Genomic DNA, 23,693 nt, shown 5'->3' with positions numbered 1-23,693 from the left:
CCGGTCTGTTCAGCTCCACGTTTGTTTTTGAGTGTACAATGCTCAGCGTTTGGTATTCAGTTATGAACGAGTGCACGGATGTGCAGCCCCTACTGGGTCTCCCCAAGCCTTGTGCTTCCCAGGCCTCATCTCTCCTAAGTAAGGGAGAAAGTGTCCTCAGACAGGTGTGTGGCTGGCAGCGGTTACAGATGAGGTCCAGAGGGATAAAGGAGAGCTGCTTACTCTGGTGCTCACATCCAGCCCTCAGGCAGCCAGGCTTCTGCACCAGGACGGTGACTTTGGCTGGTCAGACGTGTGCTGTCCTTTGTTGCCGTGGCCAGTGCAGTCTTCAGTGTCGAGCTCTGGGTGGCTTCCTGGGCTGTAGGCCATTGATGGATGATGGAGTGATTTTCTCCGAGGTCCAGGTCTGCCTGCCATCACTGAGAGAGGAGAGTAGCTTGTTCGGGAAGAGAGAAACCAGTATCTATGTTGAAGTGGCACAGATGCTGCCCCACTTTGGGTGTGGAGGTGGCAGGGCATGGGTAGGGACATAAGGCTGCCAGGTGAGAGGGCCAGGCAAGGGCTGCCGATCCCATGGGTGCCATGGGACAATGGTAATCTGGCCAGGGAACCAGCCTGAAGTGAGCTGAGTCTGAGGGAGTGAGCCGCACCCTGTGGGAGGCATCATCATGGGCAGAGCAGGGGGTGTCAGCACGCGACCCTGTCAGGAGAGACCAGAGGGGATTGGTGAGTCCTACCCTTTACCAAGGACTGTCTCTGCTGCCTGCCAGGTTCCCCCATGACTCAGGTAGCTGGTGATGGGCAATGTGACTAGCTTATCAGTCCATGCTTGGGACTGTCAACATCTTATGTGGCCCATGCAAACCTACCTGGGCCCAGTCCTCACAGGACGAATAGCAACCATCACCTCAGTCCTCAGGGCTCCACTTCTTCAGTAGCAGACCATGAATAGAATGTTCCAGATCTTAGACATTTTATCCTTGCCAAAACTTTAGTACTGACCTTTATGGAGCAAGGTGACTTTTTAACGACACACTGTGATGCGGGATTTGAGCTAAGACTGAAAACTGGACAGTCTACTTTGCAGCCGACTGGCCAACCCCTATGTTCTATGCTTTGCCCTGTGACTCTGTTTTGTGAACTGTGGAGTTTTGCACAAGTGATAAAACCACTCCCTCCTGTCACTCAAAGGGAAAGCCATCCAGCCACTTGCCCCAGATTCCATTTTCCAGTCATCTCCTTAACCTTCCTATTTCTAGAAGGATTTCCGTTGTGCTTGGGACCGTAGGCACCTCCCTCATGGTTTCCTCCTATCAGGGCCTGGTTGACATGCTCCCTGATGACTTAAGGACTGGGCCACTCACAGGCATGTCCACGTTTGAGGGCAGAGCCAGGCTAGCCTCACTGGGCTGTTGCGAGGCACTGAGGTTTCCAATCTTCTCCTGCTTCCTCCACTTGGCTCTCTGGTTCTGGAACCAAATCTGTGGTCAGGGAAAGAAAATGGATGTGTGTAAAAGAAATACATTCCAGCCAATACCTCTCCTATCTGGTATCTTTGCCCCAAACGCAGAACATTGCAGTCCCCCCAAAGAACAAGCCCCTCACAGTTTATAAAGACACATCACAGGAGGGAAGTTTGCGTGCGAGGTCTGGAGACTTCAGGGAAGAGACCAGAGCTATACTCTTCAGGATGGAAATGGGGAGGGGAATATGTGTGAGTGATAGCTGAGAAGGGCTGGGTAGGGGCTGCGGTGAACGGAGCGTGAAGAGGACTTAGATCCTGCTAACAGCTGCCACCGGAAACAGGAGCCAGCCGGTGTGTCGGACTCATCCAGTTTCCAACGTGAAAAATCTTGACTTAAAAAAAACAAAAAACAAAAAATGTGAACGCGTTTGAGTTTTTAAATGCTGTGTAGGCCAAATAAAACCCATCTGTGGCTGTTTTCCATCAGCAGGCCACCAGTTTGCAACCTCTGTGGGCCACTTGGCATCTATAGGTTGAGCATTGGCAGATCTCTGCATCCGTGGGCGCCCTGATGGTCTCTGACATGTGGCCATTTGTACTTGGAGATTCTGGGAGGCAGGTGTTGGATTCTAGACTTGATGGCAGGTGCAGGTGCTAAACACTCAGCTGGAGTACAGTTCCAAATGGGAGGAAAAGGGGAGCTGGCTTAGGCTGTACAGGGCTCTAGCCAGAAAGAGAGGAGGTTGAATAAAGAATGGCACCCTGGCCTGGATGGACCTCTGTTTTGTTTCTGAATGAGAACAAATGCACTGCATTTTTTTATTTTTTATTTTTTTACTTTTATTTTGTATTTGTAAAGGACTGATGTAGAAGCCTTTGTGTTCAGAGAGAGTGTCAACAGTCTTTTTGTTTTATTGTTGTTTTGGTTTTTTGAGACAGGGTCTCTCTGTGTAGCCCTGACTGTCCTGGACTTGCTTTGTAGACCAGGCTGGCCTTGAACTCACAGTGACCCACCTACCTCTGCCTCCCAAGTGCTAGGATTAAAGGCATGTGCCACGACGTCAGGCAAGTGTCAACAGTCTTACAGTTGAACATCACAGACCCTCTCATGCCAGCCTGGGACTTGTGAAACAGAATGTGCCTAAAGGGACCACCAGGTTTACCCTGGAGTTGACAAACAGCTACTATGCCTCCAAGCAGAGTAAAGAGATGATAAAGAGATGACAGATGTTAGATTAGGTTGGTAGTGCTGACACTATATCTGACCATAGATCCTTGGTCTGTTTACTACTGTTTCCACCAAGGGAATGTGGAAGCGTTCTATACCTAAGAGCGCCACCAGTACCCTGATAAACTACACCTGCCATTCCAAATGTTTGAGTAGCCCTCAAACTCACAGTGATTTGCACAGTTTGAAACATCATTGAGAAAAGAAACCAAAAGACTAATGATAATTGATAACACCTGCAAAATGTACAAAAAACAAATTTCAACCCTTGTAAATCAAGTTGTGTTGGAATGCCGCCATGCTTACCTCTTCCTGCCTTGGCCATGAATCCTCTCAGGCCACCGTGGCAGGAGAAATGGCCCTCTCTGACAGTGACTGTATGGCTAGCAAAACCCACGTTGGTCGACCCCAGTCCTCAACTGTTATGGCCGATAACATGAGTAACCTTTGGAAGCACATAAGCTAGGAGAGAGGGCATAGGGACATAGATGGACGGAAGTCACTGACGCCCACCCACTATGTTGCCACCCCAAAGGAGAGAGACTCATCATTAAATAATGCTAGTCTCATTTCTTGGAAAGTAACATTTGGCTGTGATGACTACCCACAAGATAAAACCAAAGGCAGTTTCAACGGGGGCAGTCCTGGAGGGCTGAGGGCCCAGCATGAGACTGGCTGGGAGGTGGGCGCTGTACCTGCACTCGAGCTTCGGGCAGGTTAATCCTGGAAGCCAGCTGGGTACGGACATGGATGTCGGGGTAGTGGGTGAAGTGGAAGAGCTTCTCCAGCTCCTGTAGCTGCTCCATGGTGAAAGTAGTGCGGACTCGCCGCTTACTCTTTCTTTCTTCTGTAGGAGAGAGCATGCAACTTGGGTCAGTGACCTTGATGACAGCCCCTTTGGGGGATGCTCATGATGCTTTGTTCTTTCTTCTCTGAGCCCATGGACACTGCCGACCTTGGAATTGGAGTTTAGCTACACTGTCTTATAGAACCCCCTCTAGGCAGATCCTCCTCTACATTGAAGTCAAGTTAACCTTCTAGAAAATTCTCTGATTCTGTACCTTTCTTTTGTTCAAATATCTTTAAGGCATACAGAAGATGGCCAACCATGGCCTGCAGACCAAATGCAGCCCATTGCATTTTTAAATAAAGTTTTATTGAAACATAGCTCTGCATGTTGCTTTTTGTATTATCTCTTCCTGCTTTTGCATTATAATGGTGGCATTGAGTCATTGGATCTGAGAGCATATGGCTATAAAGACTGAAATAATTACCATCTGGCCCTTTACAGAAAAAGTATGCCAACCTTGGCTTAAAAAGTATAGGCTGAGCATGGCAGCAGCAGGGACCCACCAATCTGTCTCCAATCCACCTGTCTAGCTTTAGTTCTATTCAGGTCTGGCTCTGCTGCTTGTGGGCCCCAACACAAAATGAAAATGCGAGGTCTCATGTTTAAAAAAGAATCAAGAGCCTTTTCCTTTATTTTCTAGATTGTTACTTTCTATCTGTTGTAAGACTGATCTATCTATCTATCTATCTATCTATCTATCTATCTATAAATGTGTATACATGCCTGTGTATGGCATGTGTGCCCATGCACACTCACACACAGAAGCCATGGGGGGGGGGGCAAAGGGTGCCCTCTGTCATATTCCATTGAGACAGGGTCTCCTGCTGAAGTTGGAGCTAAGTTGGTATGCAGCAAGCCCCAGTGATACTCCTGGCTCTGTCCCCAGGGGGTTACAGCTGTGCACGTATTATACCCTGCTTTTCTACATATGTGCTGGGGACTTGAACTCAGGGCCACATGCTTGTGCAGCTCTTGCCCACTGACTCATCTCAGCCCTTATGGTGGCCTTTCAATTTGCTATTTCATTTTGAGAGACAAATTGAGTGAGAAAACTTATTGGGTATGCTAGTCTTCCCAGGGACCTGGAGCATAAATATTCACCCCATCCTGTAACTTGGCACCTGACCTTGAATATCCTGGAAGTCCATACCTCAGCCAATCCCTTTCCAAGGTGGAAGTAGGTAGGGGCTTGGGACAAAGGAACAAGAGCCCATTCTATGGCAACAAGAGTGGGAAGGAGGCATTGATAGTGAGTGGAGGCTTCATGTTCTGATATCCTGGGATTTGCTTATGTCTCACTGGGCTTCTAAAACACAAATTCTCACACAAAATTGCTGAGAAGTTCAAGAGAGTGACCCTATATATTCAGCTCTCCTTGTGGGGCCTCTCGTTGGGTGCAGCCTTCAGTGGAACCATGGTGGGTACTCATTACTGGCATAGCCAGCTCTACCTCCATCTACCAACCTGCGCACCCATCCTTACTCAAGCTGCTCAGCTGCCTGACTTTGTAGCACACCTCATAGGCATTTCCCTCCAAACCAGCTCATGGATCTAGGGCAGACTGTTCACTTCCTTTATCCATAATTCTAATTTCTACAATTTCTTTGGGACATAAATTTAATCTTTAAAAAAAAAAAGACTTTAATATTTTATTCTTTGACCTTTACTTGACTTTGGGTGCATATGGTCCAAGGTTAGATATCAACTGATGGGCCTCAATCTATCAAGGACTCTAAGTAAATATTTTGTCTACAAAATATGATAGAAATAACATTCTGTAGTGACAATTAAAAAATTAGAGGTCCCTAAAAATTTTGTAACAGTTAATAACTACTGTCTATATTTCATGTACACACTCTCCTTCTTTCAGATGACAGAGCAAACCAGTGATAATACCTAAGCAAATGTTTGAAAAGATGAGCAATTAGAATGGGTTTATACATAGAGAAATGAAGTGGTACTACTTGCTATGATTCTGTGGCAGACAGAAAAGTAGTTGTTGGGGCTGGAGAGGTGGCTCAGTGGTTAAGACCAATTACTGCTCTGTCGCAAGGCCAGAGTTTGGATTCTGGGCATGCTCACACTGGGCAGCTCACAAATGCCTGTAGCTCTAGCTTCAAGGGATCTGACCCACCTTTGACCTCCATGGCATCATAGAGACTTGTGCACACACACACCCCAATTGTAAAAAAAAAAAAGAAAACAAGAAAAAGAAAAGCAGCCCATGAGCTTGCTCCTTCCAGGGAGTCCTTTCAAACTTGGCAAGCATTGACCATAGCTCCCCATGGAGCCAAGCAACATTGGATGTTGGTGGAATGACCAAACCGTGTGGTTTGTTTTCTGATCAGGGCTTTTGAAGACAGACCTCACATTTTCGCTAGTCTTAACTGGAACAATTACCAGAAGCTCTCAGCCCAAAATGTCTTCACTTTCAGATGATGATGGAGAGTCTGGCACCTCCCATCCAGGGAGGGCTCACACTCATGCTTGGAGGATGCAAATACAATGGGAAGGCAAACCACATTTATCTTTTTGGGCAGTGTGCCTCTCGAAGGCAGGAGTAAATCTTAGGCAACCAATACCTGGGAGAGTGTCATCAATATTTTCTCTAAATGAATAACTTGGTTTGAAACTCACAGGACAGAGAAGACACTTTGGAAACCATGCCTGAAGTTTTGTAGAACGTCTATTGTCATGTGTCAAGTAGATGGCTGGTGAGAGAGGAAGTGGACTAAAAGGAGAGGTGGCACCTGAATTCTGCAGAGGAACTGGGGTAGGCACGCCATGAAAAATGGTAGCCTAGTAACGGAAAAAAATCAACTAACATTCCTCTCTGTTTTGTGGGTTGCAGGTGTTGTCAGCAATCCAGCTCTCACTGCATGGTAGAAACTGCATCACAAGACCCGAGCTCGCTCTGCTCTTACTTACACAACTTGGACACACTTAGTTCACTCTCTGTGGTTGCTCTGGCCGTCTGTAGGGTGAGGTAGGAGAGGTGTTGAATGACAGACGACTAATGCTAAATCTACCCTGACCTTCTACAGTCCTTCTCTCCTGGGGTGTTCGCCTGGAGACCTTTCGCTGAGGAGGAAAAGGGCACACGGCAGGCGGGAGCACTTTTCCTTTTCAGAATCAGCCGTGTTGCCTCCCCCGTTTGTAGGAATGAGAGTGTGTGGTCTCACCTGTCCCTAGTGTCCCTAGTTTTATTGATAATCCACTTTTACAATCTCCTCAAAAGGCTTTTACTCCTTTTTGCTGGTTTCTAGAAGTTTTTGAGAATTCAGACGTTGAAGACTAAAGTTTCATCTCCCAATAACTTCTGTGCCACCTCTTACTGCATTTACTTATTTATTGTGTGTGTGAGTGTGAATTTGCTAAGGTGAGGATGTGGAGGTCAGAGGAAAACTTGTGGAAGAGAAGGTCTCTCAAAGATTACTGTATTTTTTTGGACTATAAGACGTACCTGAGCATAACATGCACCCAGGTTTTAGAGCTGTAAAACAGTACGAACAGCAATCAGATCATAAGGCACACCCTAATCTCCCCTCCACTTTAGGGAGCGGAAGTGTGTCTTATGGTCTGAAAAATACTGTAAACTTAGGTCACCAGACTTGGCACCAAGTGCTTTTGCTCACTGTCCCACCTTCTTAGCCATTGTGTCCCATCTCTGGTAGGAATCTCACTTTTGCCACTCCCTTTCTTTCCAAGTTTACCCTGGTTTTAAGTAGTAGTAGTAGTAGTAGTAATAATAATAATAATTTATTTATTTAAAATATTAAAAAATAAAATTATTATTATTTTGAGACAAGTTCTCATGTAGGCCAGACTGGATTCAAACCCCATTTGCAGAACATGGAGGGCTGTGGGTCTTCCTGCTCCATGTGGCCTGGGAGTAGAGGTGTGCACTGCCATACCCAGCTTATGCAGTGCTGGGAACTGAGCTCAGGCCTTCCTGCATGCTAGGAAAGCATGCTGCTCAGGTACTTCTGTGGTCCCAGGTTCATTTTTAAAAGATGTTATTCTTTGTTAGAACTGGTAGTGTGTTTAGTAACAACTGCTCCTTTTCCTGGGGAGATGTTAAGGAACATTTATTTATCCTAGATAAGAAGCCAGCCGAGAAAGGACTCCATCCAGGTTCAGCTTTGTGAGCTAGTAATGAGTTTGTTGGGGTTACTCAGGAGCGTGGATGAGTCTCAGGCCTCTGAGTCACTGGGAAATTGTACCCTTGAACATAGTTGGTTCATCTTGCAGCTGCATGATGAAGAACATATTCCCTATCCCCCATGTACAGTAGCACCCCGTAACACCATGTCTACAGGGAGGGTACTAGAATCATTGGTGACAGTGATGCCTCTCCCAGGAGAGGAGGGACTGGCACAGCCTCTTCATCACCAGTGTCCCAGCTGTCACTGTGTTCTACTTAACTTTGTTGACATGACTGTGGAACAAAGTATTCTTAGAACACCATAGCAGCTCTGCTGCATCATGGTGCTGGCCAGTCACACCCACAGGAAATGACTTTGTCATAGCATGAGCCAATGGGAACTGAGGTGGGATCAAAGGACAGGGTCACCACTGTGAGGAGCATGGTGGATAGCCCTGTGCCTAGCTTCTAACAGGCACCAAGGGCCAGTGTGTGGGTGAGGGACCCTAACTAGCCAGGTTCAACAGGATTATGTATGTCCATTCATTCACTCACTCACTCACTCACTCACTCATTCATTCATTCATTCATTCAGTCATCATAGAGATGATAAAGAAGAATTGTATAAAAACATTAAAAAAACAAAGGAGAAAATTTTAGACTGTCTGGGCAGCATGTCTTGCGAGTCTCTTGGGAATACACAGTTGTGGAGTAGAGGACATAGAAGTCAGTGTGGGGTGCAACACTAGAACACAAGAAACAAAACAACACGGAGATAGAAGGTAGGGTACCACAAAATGAGCAAATGCCTCCATTTTCCCAAAAACAAACAAACAAACAAACAAAAAACCCTTAGGCAATCAAATGCTTACTCTTAAGGGAATTCCTTAATAAAATATTTGATTCAAGTTTTTTTTTTTTTCCCAGGGATACTATTATTAAGGGATACACAGCTTTCCCCCCTCACTGCAGGACTTTGTGAGCATCTTTTGGAGGCTGGATGAAGAAGGGAAAGGATCTAAATCCAGTTCTGTTCAGTACTTGCCCTCTGCATGAAGAGGGACTGCCTGACTAGATATAGGGTGGCTGAAACACACTGTAGGTCTTGGTTTTGAACTGTATATGCTTGGCATGCATATCTGTTTCTGAGAGATGATAACGGTGATGGTGGCGGTATGAACATCTAACCACTCTAGTGATTCCTCTAAGAAACATGATGGCACCTAAAATTCACACTCAGGGGGAGATGGAGGCTGAGCTCCAAATGCACCAGCCTTCTTGGCTCAAGATGCCAAGGCTTTTCCCCCAAGACTGGACATGGGTCCTTGGGATATTGGAAGTGAATGCTGATTATTTTCTCCTTATAGCATGATTTTCTTTCTTTCTTTTTTCTTTTTTCTTTAAGTTTATTGTGTTTTTTCTTATAAAGTTTTTTTTAAAATAAAGACTATATCTTAATCATATTCTTTCCCTTTCTAATGTTGGTTTTTATTACACTTCCTTTCTTGGGAACAAACTGAAGCTAGAGAAACATCTGTGGTAGTGAGAGAAGTGCAGAGCTGAGGTCACTCCCAATGGCTGGGCTCCCAACCAAGGCCAACTCCAGTCTGGGGAGAGACAGATAGATTTGAGCCCTAGAGTCAGGGAAACACATTTAGGACCCGAGGCTGGACATCATGTGGAGAGGTCAAGTCCTTAGAGCTGTACTGTCCAAAACAACAGCTGCTAGCTCAGAGTGACTACTGAAACTAGCAGAATAGAAAGTCCAGTTCCTTAGCATGTGTCCACAGCAGGACAGCAAGTGTGGCGAGGGGCTACCATGCTGGACTGTGTGGCTGTTTCACAGCCACCCCTGTGCAATGTTCTGTAGGACAGCATTTCCTCATTTGGTTGCTTGCTGGATTCTTGAAAGAATCATGTTCTGAACCAAACTTTAAGTGTTTTTCACCATTACAGTGTCATTTAATTGTCACTAATCTACAGGAAAGAAAGTATGAGATAGGTATGGTGACAGTTTTCATGGCCTCATCAATCTGAAATATAGACCTTGACATTCTTTTCTTTTTGTCTGTGCCTAGGAAGGAGGAAGGTACCAGTGGTGGGGGCTGTGTTGAGACTCTCTGGAGGATTACTCGGAGTCGACCTCACCATGGACTTTGGGGCAGAGAGGCAAGTGCAGTCTCCAAAGGGACAGTTCAGAGGGGATGAAGGCCAGGCTGTAACTTCCCTACCATATGCTGACAGAGCTTGCCAGAGGCTAAGAAGCTTGATACCAGGTGACAGGTCCTAATGGAGCACAAGAGACAGACGCAGGTACCAGCGGAAGAGCAGTGTAAGTAGATTGTGGACAGAGAAGAAGCCGGAATGTGATGCAGGCTACGCACCTTTGAAACCTCAGGGATTTTGTACATCAAGACAATAACAATCTGAGCCCTCTGGGGAAGTTGGTCCAAGCCCAGAATGGAGCCCTTCATTGTAACAAGGGCCAGGGTGTTCTGTATCCCTGCTCAGAATGGACTAGGAAGCATCAGGCTCCATTTTCTCAAGCAGGATAGGTCACTGGGTGGAGAGTGAAGCCAGCATCTCCTTCCCAGGTTCCTGCTGAAGAAACCAGGAAGTGCAAGGCTCCATCTCTGCCCAGAAGACCATCTTCTGAGATTGACAAGAGCACCTGGAGTGGGGGTGGGGGGCAGGGAGAGGTGGATGAAGGCAGCAGGGATTGCCACCTCTTTCATGGCTTTTCTGGCCATTGTTAATTCTGGGAGCGGTGAATCATACTTGAGTGAGTCTTCAAAGAGAACGAGTCAGCAGAACTTAATTAAAGCTGAGCTGTTTAGCACATCGATCATAAGGAATACACAATTTATGCAGGTGATTAGGCCACCTAATTATAAACCGATGTTTCTGTACCCTGGACTCCCTCTCCCTGATTGCTCCTTCTCTGTGGGCTGCTAATTGGTGCTGGCTGTGCAGCTAAAGGCCCAGAGGGTCCTTTGCCTCTGGGGGAAGCCTTTGGGAATAGATCTGTCCTTGTCATCGAAGGCAACAAGTTCATCGAGAAGGAGATCTTGGGCAAATTTGCAGCCCTCCTATAGTCTGGAAATACCTGACACATTCAGGTGGGATACAGCCAGGAGACCCTCAGTGCTGGCCTGCACCACCCTCTTCTCAAGGACTTTCTATAGCTCTCTTTGTACCCACTGGATAGCTCAGATCTTCAGCCTGGAAATCAAGGCTCTTCCCACTCTACCTTTCTACCAATGGCTCCTTTCCCTAGTCCTTAATCCCAGGACTGCATCCATACCTGACCACATCTGGATGCCCCCCACCCCCACAGTTGTCCATAGGCTTTTGCCACCCCCCTCACCCCCAGTGCTTTTGTTACTTCTTTCCATGTCTGCATTACTTTGTCTAGCAAGCTCCTACGCATACCTCAAAGCACAAATCTGGCAAATGTTTCCTTCCCTCCCAGGCCTGCTGTAAATCACCCAGGAACAACACAACAGATTTGAAAAGAAACGAGTGCTAAGTTTCATCTTACAGCAAGCAGCCTTCATACTAAAAATTCTGTCTCGGTGTCTGGCACCTATCAAAATAATGACAGCAACCACAGCTGGATGGCTAGATGAAGCGCTATAGCTACATTTTCCTTCACGTTTTAATCAGTATTTCTGTTTTCTGCAATAAACACTTGTTTTTGTTAAGTAGACAAAAGAAAGGGGAAAGGACAGGGACAGGGATAAGGAGAAAGGACGTGGCAAGAGACAAGTGGGAGGAGACCTGGAGACGGCCACTAGAGATGGATTTGCTGATGGCTCCCAGTGGTGACAAGTGCAGTGACTCCTTCTAGACAGCATGCAACTGGGCGTCTTTCATACCTCCCTTTTATGACACTTTATATGTAGGAGTTCATCAGACATGTCCATACACAGATACAATACATAGACCACACACATATCATACAACACACATACAAATATACCATAAACACACATTTATCACATAAACCATGCACACATGTATGTACTCCACACATGTACCATGTGTACATTTATTTATACACACATGAATACATACACATATATACACATACCATACACACACACTCACCAGAAACACACACATACACACACACATCCTATACACCACACTCATATATCAAACACATATACACACCCCTCACACATTATACACATGCCACACACACAAAACACAACAATACAGCTTATACACATTCACACACATACGTGCACACCAGACACATACACTCACATATACCATACACACACTCACATAACCCCCAACACCATACATATAACACACATATACACATGCACATATACAACACACACGCATATAGACACACAGACACTCCCTTATGGCAGTTGTCCCCTACTGAAGTGTGTATGGCATACTGGGTGCCTTACCCAAAGCAGCTGTGTTCTTCCACTTTAGTGGAAGCCTAAGTTCTCCAAACATGGCTTTAAAAAATGCTGATGTGCATACTTAAAGGCCAAGGCTGGGTCCTCTTGGTGTGGTTGCTTGAATAGGTTTGGCCCCCATAGACTCATGTGTTTAAATGCTTGGCCTTAGGAAGTGGCACTATGGCCTTGTTGGAGTAGATGTGGCCTTATTGGAGGAAGTATGTCACTATGGAGGAGGGCTTTGAGGCTTCCTATGCTCAAGCTATGCCCAGTATGGCACACAATCTCCTTCTGCTGCCTGCAGATCAAGATGCAGAACTCTCAGCCCCAGCAAGATGTCTGTATGGATGCTTCCCACCATGATGATAGTGGACTAAATCTCTGAAACTGTAAGCCAGCCCCAATTAAATATTTTCTTTTATAAGAGTTGCAGTAGTCGGGTTGGGGAGATGGCTCAGAGGTTAAGAGCACTGTCTGCTCTTCCAAAGGTCCTGAGTTCAATTCCCAGCAACCACAGGGTGGCTCACAATCATCTATAATGAGATCTGGTCCCCTTTTCTGGCCTGCAGATGTACATGCAGGCAGAGCACTGTATACATAATATATAAATCTTAAAAAAAGAAAAAAAAGCTGGGCGTGGTGGTGCACGCCTTTAATCCCAGCACTCAGGAGGCAGAGGCAGGCAGATCGCTGAGAGTTCGAGGCCAGCCTGGTCTACAAAGTGAGTCCAGGATGGCCAAGGCTACACAGAGAAACCCTGTCTCGAAAAACCAAAAAAAAGAAAAGTTGCTGTAGTCATGGTGTCACCTCACAGCAATAAAATCCTAACCAAGACTCTTGGCTTTCAATCTGCTTTGTTCTTTTGTCTTCTGTGACTTTGGTGATATTTAGATAGGAGTCACACTGACTTTTGTTCTTCCTGAAAGAAACACACTTTCTTCTATTCCTGTGACTGCTCTGCAGGCTGTGGTCCTCGCCCTGCTTAGCACCATCTCGGGGTCATGTCCTCTCCGACTCCTTCTGTGAGTTCTGACATCTTTCGCCACACTCTCATTTTTGCTATATCATGGTGACCAACTGTCATGATGTTCTTAGGTCTGATGAGATGAAACAGAGGCTTCAGGGACAGAGTGACAGACAAGTTTCATGTGTTGTCATAATTCGACAACAATGCTTCTTGTTCTTGCTGAGAAGGTGTGTGTGTGCGTGTGTGCGTGAGTGTGTGGGTGCGTGCGTTTGTGTGTGTGTATCTACATTTCAAATGCTCCCACCACACAAACCTTGGGCCTTCCTCAACCAACTTGCACTTTGATGGTGCATGGAACAGCACATGTTGTGTGACCCAGAAAGTGACTTAGAACTTGTTTTTATTCTGTGAGGTCATCCACTTTTAGTTACCCTTTCTGCCAATAACAGAGGAACAAGCTAGGGATTCTTTCTACTAAAATCCAGCCTGATTGTGTAGTGACCAGTTAAATACGCCCAGAGTCACATGGCTCTCTAAACTGAGAGAGGAGCTGTTTTTGACCAATAAATGACTAACACCTGCCCCCTTTCCAGAAATGTTAGGATAAAATCCCCATAGGAATACACTGTTGAAAAGAAATTAGAAACTTCCATACACAGACACTACAAGCAACCTATGAATACTCACAAGAGCCTGAAGGCAGGAAGTCACCACCCTGGTGTAGAACAACAGTGTGATGGAGGAGACTCAGTAAGAAAAGGAGTCCACTCTATGCCCAAACACATGCACGTCCACTGGCCACAGCCTCACCTGACTGGTTTGAGGTGGCTATTTTATTGAAACTTTGCCAGTAGGGCCCTCCATGGGGCTTTTTAGACTTTGGACTGCCCCAAAGCCCTTTAAATCCCCCCAGAAACCTTCTGGAGATGGGGGGGGGGGCTTTTGCTACAGTTTGAATCCAGATCATCCCCAAAGGCTCACTTGCTGGAAGCTGGGAACCCCAGCCTATGGTGTTGTGAAGTTCTAAAACTGTAGGAATGGTGGCCAGTAGGTACACTGTTCGCTGGAGCTGTGCCCTGAATGGTAGGGGCAAATCCCAGCTCTTTTTCTCTCTCACCTTTGCTTCCCGGCTGTGAGGAGCATGGTTTTCCCTGCCACATGGCCCTGCTGTTATGGGCCATCATAGGCCCAGACCAATGGGGTCAAAAGATTATAGTCAGAAGCCCAGGAAATGCTGGACTAAAATAAACCATTTCTTTTCAAAGTTTGTGGTTGTAGTAGTGGTGATAGAGAGGTCGGATCCATGGGGTTCATGGGAGGCAGATAAGACCATGTGCCCCTTGGAGGAAGTACCCCCATCCAATACCACATTTACTATGCTTTGAATATGTTAGCTCATGCTTTGAACGGGTGATTAGTTTGTGGCTCAGCTCTAATACACACCTTTAATACAGGAATTTTCTGTTTAATGTAAACAGGCAATTATGTTGTGGCTCAGCCCTAGCATTTATAATCCAAGAGCTTTCTGCACACAGGGTTTAATAAAGTTAACCCTAGGTCAAGAGGTGAGCAAGAAACCAGCTGACAGGGATTGGGTAGATGGGAGGGACTTTGAGAGAAGGGTGTTTAAGACAGTGTGCAGAAGAATAAAGAGCTCTTTAGTGCTTTAAATTTTTGGATTTTAGCTCTTGGCCTTTTCCTCCTGGGCTATCAGCTGAGCTAGCAGGGTCTTTGGCTTATGGCTTTTCCTTCTGGGACATGAGCTGAATAGGAAAGTCAGCTGGGTGCTTTCTCTGACCCTCTGAGCTAGCAAGTTTTTACCCCAGCGTCTGACTCCTGAGACTTCATTGGTAAAATCGAACAATTTGGAATTCTCTTTGTTTATAAGATCAGGACAGAGAAGGGAGGAGAGGAGAAAAGGAAAGGAAGAGAAAAGAAAAAGGAAGGAGATTAAAATAAAGGGGTAGTAGTGGAAGTGAGAGACCTGTGATTAGGTGGGACACTGTTCCCCCTAAAATATGTCCAAGTTCAAGCTCTGTGTAATAGTGAATGAGACTCCCTGTAGATATAATTAAGTTAAGGCTCTCGAGATGTGATCACACTGGGCATAAATCCAATGACTGGTGTCCTTCAGAGGAGGAGGGAACCCACCCCCCATAATCAGAAGGGAGGGGAGACTCCTGTGAAGATGGGCACAGGCTGTCAGAACCACTGGCAGACAGGAAAGAGAGGCATGGATGGGATTTTCCCTTGTAGCTTCTAGAAGGAACTGACTTGCCTATACCTGCATTTCAAACTTCTGTCGTCTAGAATGAAGAGAGAATAAACATTTGTGCTTTGAAGAGATTGATGTTGTGGTGATTGGTTACAACAGCCATGGAAACTAACCAGAGGTGGGGGAGACCAAGAGGCAGAAAGAGAAAGGAGCATGGAAGAAGGCACATGGTGTTCAAAGAGTGAAGATGCAGGGCATCTGAAGGGAGAAGAGGGTTACAGGCACATACCTTGTGGGTAGAAAGGGAGGCTCTGAGAGAGTGATGGGATATTGATGCAGTCAAGTGGGGCAGATATGTATAGGACCTTGAATATCCCAGTGATAACATAAGGACCAAAGAGCCAACTATCTGCTTTTAAAAAATAGGTTTTTATCAGAACACAAATGTTCCTGTGCTTTTCACATTGTCTATAGGTACTTTCAATTTCCATGGCAGTGTAACTATCTTACTTAGAATTAGAATATTATCCTTTGCAGGAAGCAATATTGCTGACCCTCACTGTAGAATAGTTCTCAAACTCCCAGAATGCCACTCTGCCCCTAGCCAGTTCCATCAAACAAGATGGACAAGAACTCCATGGGACACTGCTCCATGGTGAATTTGGCAAGAACTTTCTAGGTTGTTGACCACAGGTTGCTATATGTGGGCAGCCATTGCCTCTGGCTTTAGTCACCATCACTTCCTTAGTTGCCTTCCTGCCCAGGGAATACACTCAGCACTTCTTCATGGAGGCAGTCAAATGAACAGCTTACAAGCAGGGGGAGGAATGTACGAGGACTTTTTAGTGGTTGGGCAATCCACACAGGCCTACGCCACTGACTAGTCTCTTCTGTACTCCCCCTTTCCCACTGGGGTTATGACTTCAGAGGTTTGCCAGTGGGCTAGCCAGAGATGACTTTGTCCTTTTGGGGCTCTGAGCCTCCAGTACTGAGAGAGGTTTTTCCTGACTAGCTCCCCCTTGACTTTGGAAGGTCCCTGGGTTTCTGGGGGCTTGCCCCTCACAAGAGGAGTAAATAGGCAGTTTGCCCCAGGCTTAGATGTTTCTACTGACTTGAGATCTGAGAGGGCCAAACTTATTAATTATGAGGGTCACCATGAGAATGAGAAGATGGAGAATGGATCTTACTCCTTCTTAGGAAATTCAAGGTGGGCAGCACCCAAGCTTAGCCTGAGGAGCCAGAATAGGCCTAGTTTTGGCTCTTCATGAACTTCAGATGTGAACATCCCCCCCACCCCTTGACCTCTCCGAGCCCCAGCTTCCTCATAGAATGCCCTGTACCACCAGGTCTGTCCTGGAAGAGAGACTGAACACAAAGAGCTAAAGGGCCAGCAGCAACACATCCTGTGTTGCACTTGGGGTCCTCAGATGACAGGGAGGCACAAGGGTGGCTGACAGGGTCTGCCCCTAGCCACCTTGTTCCCTTCCCACATGACATTGTGGCTAAACATCCTGCAGGGAGGATGTCTCCGCTAAGAAAAATTACATGGATCCTCTAAGGGTTTCCAACAACTAATTTATTGTTGCATCAGCCAAGGCATATCAGAGTTGGGAAGAACTTTATGGAGACCTAGCTCTGCTCTTTCGGTTACCACTGAGGACACTGAGGCTGAGATGGGGAAGTGATTTGTTTAAGGTCTTCCTGAACATTGGTGCCATGTCTGGGCTTAGAGGTCAGTTTTCTTGAGTCCCTCCCCTGCGTACCCAGCACGTCCCATGACTTCCGCAGGTTACCTTTGTACTTGCTGCCATATTGGCATCCTGTCTGCACTAGGGCTTGCTTCAGCTTTCCTCATCTTTACTTTTAATTTTGCATAAATACACACATTTGAAAAGAAATCCGTCAGTCTTGACCACTACAAGATAATCAGCATCGTTTGACACCATAGGAAGCTAGGGTGGCAGTAACTACAGAACTACTGTCAGTGGCTTTTCATTGGAAAGCCCCAAAGTCATAAACTGCCAAAGGGACCTGCCCCTTCTGTTAGCTGAGTTCTAACAGAAGGGCCATGTGGATTTAAACTGTGGCCAGAAATAACTTCACATGGACGGCCTTAGGCCTCCAGGGCTCCGTGTTATGCTAACTGCTCTTGCAGCTTTTGTACGTGAGTTTGGGTTTTCCTTTTCCAACGTGGGCTCACACGTATGACCGTGAGATAGAACAAGGCCTGTGAAAGTGTTGTGAGAGCCGTGGGGGCACCTTTCAATGCTATGGCTGTTATTTTGGCCAGAGCTTTCTCCTGTCTGCTCTGGGATTAGCAGAAACATACACTTGAAACATGCTAGAATCTTCAGTAGAGGTCTAGAAAATACAGCCTCTTTTTAGCCATCGGGAATCAGTGGCACCCCATCTCTCGCTATGATGGGGAGGGTAGTATTCATTTATTCAGCTGCAGGAGGAGAGACTCAGGTTAAAGCCCCTAGTGAACTGGCTTCTGGGAATCCTCAGTTGACTGGAAGACACCAGTGAATTTCTGAAAGCTGAGCCCAAGGCCTTTTTCTACCAGGGAACCAGCTAGCTCCCCTGACGGTGGTAACAATATCCCTCCTGGATCGTCTGTCCTCTTGCCTGCAGCTGAGCGCAGCAGGCCCCTACCCGCCCCCCCCAAATAAAGAACCTCTGTGGGAGACTGGCTAGGGGGAGGGCTGTATGGGGAGGCATGCTGTCAAGGGCTCCCAGCATTTTCTCAGATGAAAGGAGTGGAAAGGGGAAATACCTGGGTCTGGTGTGAGATACTCCAGGCTTGCAGACTCCTGAGATTCATAAACACCAACACCTGCTCCCACATTCCCTGAGCCGCTTCACAGAGTGAAGCTGAGATCAGATAGGACAGGGACTCCCCTAAAGTCATACAGCAGGCTAAGGCAGAACATAGACCTCCTCGTCCCCCAGCTCCCACAACTGGGAGCATCCAGTGCCCTGCCTGAACGCTGGCTTGAAGGAGAGCCTCACTTAGGTGCAGGCGCTCGGGTGGCTACAGCCTCGCGTGTGGGGAATCTGACGATAGACCCTGGCAAAGCTTCAGCTACTAGAAGCCATGTAGGCTGAGCTCAGCTCATGGGGAGAATGTACTAGAAGCGAGGGGTTTGGATACCATGCCCTGAATTCGGATTTTGTCCACTTCTTTCCTTATCAATCCAGTTATCATATTTTCTTTTTTTTTTTTTTCCCAAATGAAAAGAAAGTGCATGCCACCTTGTCAATGCACGGTGAATGCGACTGACAATTCCGAGCCATAGCCTCCTCATGAAAATGAGCTCCTACTCCGTGTGCTTCACAATGGCTTGAGCCTATGTGTATACCACAGGTCTGCGTTAGACTGAAAGGCTTAAAAAGCAGCTGGATTAGAACCTACGATCCCTTTGGATGTCACAGCCCCCTATTTTATTGACAGGGACCATTCCAGCCTTCCCAGAGAACAAAGGAAAATGACCAGAAATCACTTACCTTGGGGCTGATCCTGGGAGGGCCTCTCCAGCTTGGAACTTGGGGTAGCTGTCTGCCTGGAATCCTCTCCACCTCCACTTTGTGGTCTGGGCAGATTTCTTCTCTCCATGGGCCTCTTCAGGATTGCCTCAATGGAGAAGGACAGACCCAGCTTCTCTGGGGCCTCACGGTACCCTGAACTTTCTTCCTTCTCCATGGTCCTGGGGATCGTAGGGCCTGCTGTGGCCTGCCCTGAAGGCTGCGGGGCAGAACGCTCTGTGTGTGTCCAGGGTGATACCAGCAGAGGGTGGTGTGCTTTCCTCCTGGAGCGGCTCGGGACCCAGAGGGCACAAAGAGGTTGTGATGAGGAATCCTGATGCTGTGTGATTCAGGCACAATTCCTTGAACATAAGGACTTCCATGGACCTCGTACACTCCCAAAACTAGGAGGTGGCTTCCAGCAGAAGAGCTGGCAGGTGCTTGTCCTGTGCTCACAGGTCTATAATTGTTTCCAAATGAAGATTCAACTTTCCAGAGAGGGTCTTCCTGGAGGTAGTGGCTTTCACAGTCACCAGCTTTGACAAGGATCCTGGAGATCGCTGCTCAAGGGTAACAGAAAACAGAGTTGGTGGGATGAGGTCACTGCCTAGAGATTTGGAGCCAGCATCTGTCCACCTTTGTCCTCTCTCTGACTCATGTCCCCTTCTTTGCTGGCCTCAGACAGTCCCTGGGAGGTTAGGGTGCCACCTAGGGGCCCTAGGTGGCCAAGTGAGCCTTGATTCTCTCAGTGGCTTGAGAGGTCTTCTCAGACGCCTTTCTGGACTTCCTCAACTCAGCTTCCAGTCTCCAGACTTCCAGGGCTCCTATGCCTCTGCAGAGCTTCAGGTAGAGGTTAAAGGCAATGCTGAGTCACTACCAGACCTGTGCTTTCTTTCCCGGACCTCAGGCCTGTGATCTGACTTTCCCCCAGTGTTCTCTAGACTGGCGTTGGCTTTATTCTCCTCTCCTTGTCCCTGACTTCCAGTCACATACTGACTTCTTTAGCCACCTGTTTCTCCTTCTTTTGGGGGTCCTTTCTACTTTTTTCCTGTTTGGTCACTCTTTACCTGTTTCTGAGACAGCTCCAAAGACTCTCTGTTCAATAAGCCTCAGGCTTGGAGCTGACTGTCACTGTTCTCTATCTTGCCAGGAATTCTGTGTAACCAAGGAGGAGGGCAGGCTGATAAAGGAAATAAGTCCCCACTCCAGGAGACGAGATGAGTTGCAGGTGTTGGGGCAGAGAGTTTAGGGAAACAGCCTGGATTGGAGGATAGATACAGGATGCCTTGCAGAGGCGTGGTGCTGGAGAAATGGCCAGGTGGACGAGAAAAGCCGAAGGTGGGGGAGGAGTGGCCAGGCCCAGTAAAATGGGTTTGTTTATCAGTTAAGAGAATTTATGGGATTTGAGGAGTTTTAGAGGCTAAGCCAGGGTGTGGTGGGAGAAGGTCAGCCCCCGGGTAGTCCCTCACAGATGTGTGTTCCCTGCCTTGCCAATGTTAGAATAGGGAAGGCATTACAAACCTGTATGGGGCTTGTGGAGTAACCACAGCTCAAACCAAAGGGGTACAGGGGATGGGATAAGAGGAGGGGCTTAAGAACTCCCATAGACGGCCTCAGGCTGCTACAACACAGAGTGGCTAGTGCCCAGGCTGACTGTGAGTGTAAACCTCAGGCTTAGAATGGAGACCTCTCCATAGAGAGAGGTGGGGGTGGGCAAGGCTGCTCCCCTCTCCCTGAGGAGTAATAGTTAGAAGAGGGAGGACTTCCCTGAGCTGGGAGAGATGCGATTCGGCAGTTCTAATGAAGCAGGGTTTCCTAACAGTGATGGCACCATCTCCAGCTGCAGACTCCAAGGGAGGGGTGAGAGCAAAGTGAGGGGGTTAGAAACACAAGTGGTTTGTGGGATGGCAGCTGAGTCACATGACTGCTTCTTCTGATTGGATCCTGGTGCTTTTCTCAGAGCCAGAAAAAATTCACATGGACAGCAACCTCTCTGGTGCTCTTTTAAAAATGTTTATTTTTAAATAATTTATCCAGATCACATCCCGATTGCTATTCCCTCCCTCTTTCACCCTATTCCCCTCCCCTAGGCCTGTGACAGAAGGGGACCTCCTCCCCCATCACATGATCACAGTCTATGAGGCCTGCTTCCCCTTTCTCTGAGTGCCTCTGGTGCTCTTATATGTATTTATTTTTTGAGTTTGAAAACTTCGTTGGCATTTGGCTTCTCTCTCCTCATCTTGGATTTTTTAGGTGAGGTTTTACTTGGGTCAAGTAAAAGACTATTAAGGAGAGGTTAACAAACAGCAAGCTGGACAAATGGACAATTTGCTTACACAACAGCTAAATTTATGCACCTTGATCTAATTAAATCACAGAAAGCCAGTCCTGGGTACATTTCCATTGCTTTAGCTGGAACTGCAAGGTAGGTGTTGGGAAGACACATGCAGGTTGCTTCTCTAGGTCATCGTCTGTTACAGAGTTCAGCAAGTAATTGCCTCCAGTAAAACCTGGAAGCTGCCTTCAGACTTAGCACTTCTGGTTTCAAGGGAATGATACATTTTGTTGTGACTATGATTTTAGAAAACTATTTTAAAAAGTAACTATATTAAAAAAAAAAAAAAAAAAAAAAAAAACCCAGGCTGGGCAGAGGTGGTGTATGCCTTTAATCTCAGCACTCGGGAGGTAGAGGCAAGCAGATCACTGTGAGTTCGAGGCCAGCTGGTTTACAAAGTGAGTTCAGGACAGCCAAGGCTACACAGAGAAACCACGTCTGAAAAAAAAAATCCACAAAACCAACCAACCAAACATACAAACCAAAATAAAATCAATCAATCAATCAATCAATCAATCAATCAAATCAAATCGAATCCAGGGGCTATGGAGAAGGTTCAAGCTAAAGAAGATTTACTGCTTTGCAGAGGATCTGAGTTTGGTTCCTAGCATCCACATGGTGGCTAACCATATTTAAACTTTCAGCTTCCAGGGGATCTGATCTTTTTTAGGGATGCCCTCTTCTGGTTTCTGTCAGTACTGCATCCATACATACATGCAAGCATTCACATATACCATATAAAAACAAGTCTTAAGGAAGTCCATATGCAATACAAAATTATAAAAGACACCCTACAATACACAAATAGAACAGAGTGTTTGCAGTGGGAGAGTTTGTAACACATGTTTGAAGATACGCTTTCTTTCCATTTCACAATTAACACCCTCCTCCAAGCCCATCCTATCACTGCCTGAGGCAAGTGGGTATGATGGCCCCAAGGGCATGAGACCTGGAGAGCAGGCTTTGCCCTTTGCTGGCTGTGGCATTTGGGTGAGATATGGCACTTGAGTTAGCTGGGCAGTGCTGGAGAGCTGGTGGTGTGGGGGTGGGAGAGCGGGCAGGCCGACCAACTCAGCTATCACACAGACCCAGGGCTTTAAGCTGGCCCACCTCAACATCTATCTCTTCTATGAGCTGCTGGAGCACATGAAAGGGTTGGCCCTGCAGATCCAAAGCTGCAGGATCTGACACAGGGCAACAACGGAATATTCCAGAAAAGCCCTGGTGAGGATCCAGTATTAACAGTGTGGCAGAGGCCAGAGATCTGGAACTAGAGGACAAAAGGGTATACTGTGTGACTCACCACAGCTTCCACAGTGTGATGTTTTTGTTTTTGTTTTTCTTTTATTTTATTTTTGGGGGTGAGGTTACAAGGGCAGATATGATGGGACAGGGAGATGAGTGGGATTGGGGTGCATGATGTGAAATTCACAAAGAATCAACAAGAAGTTAAAACATGTCTTTGAAGGCACTGGTCAGTGCTCAGAGCAGTCCATGGGCTCGTACTAATAAGAAATCTTGTGTTTAGTCTCAACTGGATCTAACAAGTTAGTCCCTTAAATGCTTCAGCAAAGCCTCAGGAAATGCATCTTCTAATTTTTGGACTATGCATACAGTTATAACCACTTTGTTTTCAGTATTTAAAACTTTAAAAAAGCTGGGTGTGGTGGCCCACGCCTTTAATCCCAGCACTTGGGAGGCAGAGGCGGGTGGATCGCTGTGAGTTCAAGGCCAGCCTGGTCTCCAAAGAGAGTCCAGGATGGTCAAGATAACATAGAGAAACCCTGTCTCGAAAAACAAAACAAAACAAAAAACAAAACAACAAAAACTTTAAAAAAGTGGAAACAAGCCAGATCCATAAAGCAGTGCATAGGTTTAGAGTTTCCGTGGTGTTTGTATTTTAAAAAGAAACCGCAGCAGGCTACCAAGATGAGACTAGATAGATAGCCTATGACCATATAGCGGGGGAGGAGGTCCCCCTCGGTCATAGACCTAGGGGAGGGGAATAGGGTGAAAGCGGGAGGGAGGGAGGAACAGGTGGATATAGGTGAGGGGAAAACAACTGAGATATAATCTGAATAAATAATTAAATAATAAAAAATAGACAACAAAACAAAACAAAAAATAAAATAAAAAGAAACAGCTTCCTTATAGCGCCTCAAGTTCTGATGGAAGGCTTACAGAAACTGGGAATAAAGACCAGGAGAAGCAAGTGCAGAGTGCTGATGTCCTTTGGAAGCCAGTGTGTTCTTTGAAGACTAATGGTGGACAAGCTCCATTCAAGTGAGGTGGGCTGTTTCAAATACTTGGAGCTTCACATAAAACTTTTTGAAAAACAATTTCATTTATTTTTAAAAGGAGCTAAGTGAGGGGTGATGGTGGTGCACGTCTTTAACCCCAGCACTAGGGAGGCAGAGGCAGGCGGATCGTTGCGAGTTCGAGGCCGGCCTGGTCTATAAAGTTAGTCCAGGACAGCCAAGGCTACACAGAGAAGTCTTGTTTTGAAAAACAAAAAAAAAAAAAAAAAAAAAAAAAAAAAA

General features: G+C 46.5%; 1 protein-coding gene across 1 annotated transcript in view; it reads right to left on the bottom strand.

The window, feature by feature from the left end:
- Positions 1-463: 463 nt before the first annotated feature.
- Positions 464-23,693, bottom strand: part of Isx (intestine specific homeobox) — a 108,113-nt gene continuing 84,883 nt past the window's right edge. The window contains exons 2-5 of the mRNA XM_051169310.1: positions 18,801-19,038; positions 3,389-3,540; positions 1,365-1,481; positions 464-700 (exon numbers count right to left, since the gene is read on the bottom strand). Of these exons, the coding sequence (XP_051025267.1) occupies positions 464-700; positions 1,365-1,481; positions 3,389-3,540; positions 18,801-19,038 (744 nt within the window). The remainder of the gene's footprint in view (positions 701-1,364; positions 1,482-3,388; positions 3,541-18,800; positions 19,039-23,693) is intronic.

The sequence above is a fragment of the Acomys russatus genome, chromosome 26, assembly GCF_903995435.1.
Source record: "Acomys russatus chromosome 26, mAcoRus1.1, whole genome shotgun sequence".
NCBI lineage: Eukaryota > Metazoa > Chordata > Mammalia > Rodentia > Muridae > Acomys > Acomys russatus.
The sequence above is the reverse complement of the archived record's forward strand: the minus strand, read 5'-3'. Positions and strand labels throughout refer to the sequence as shown.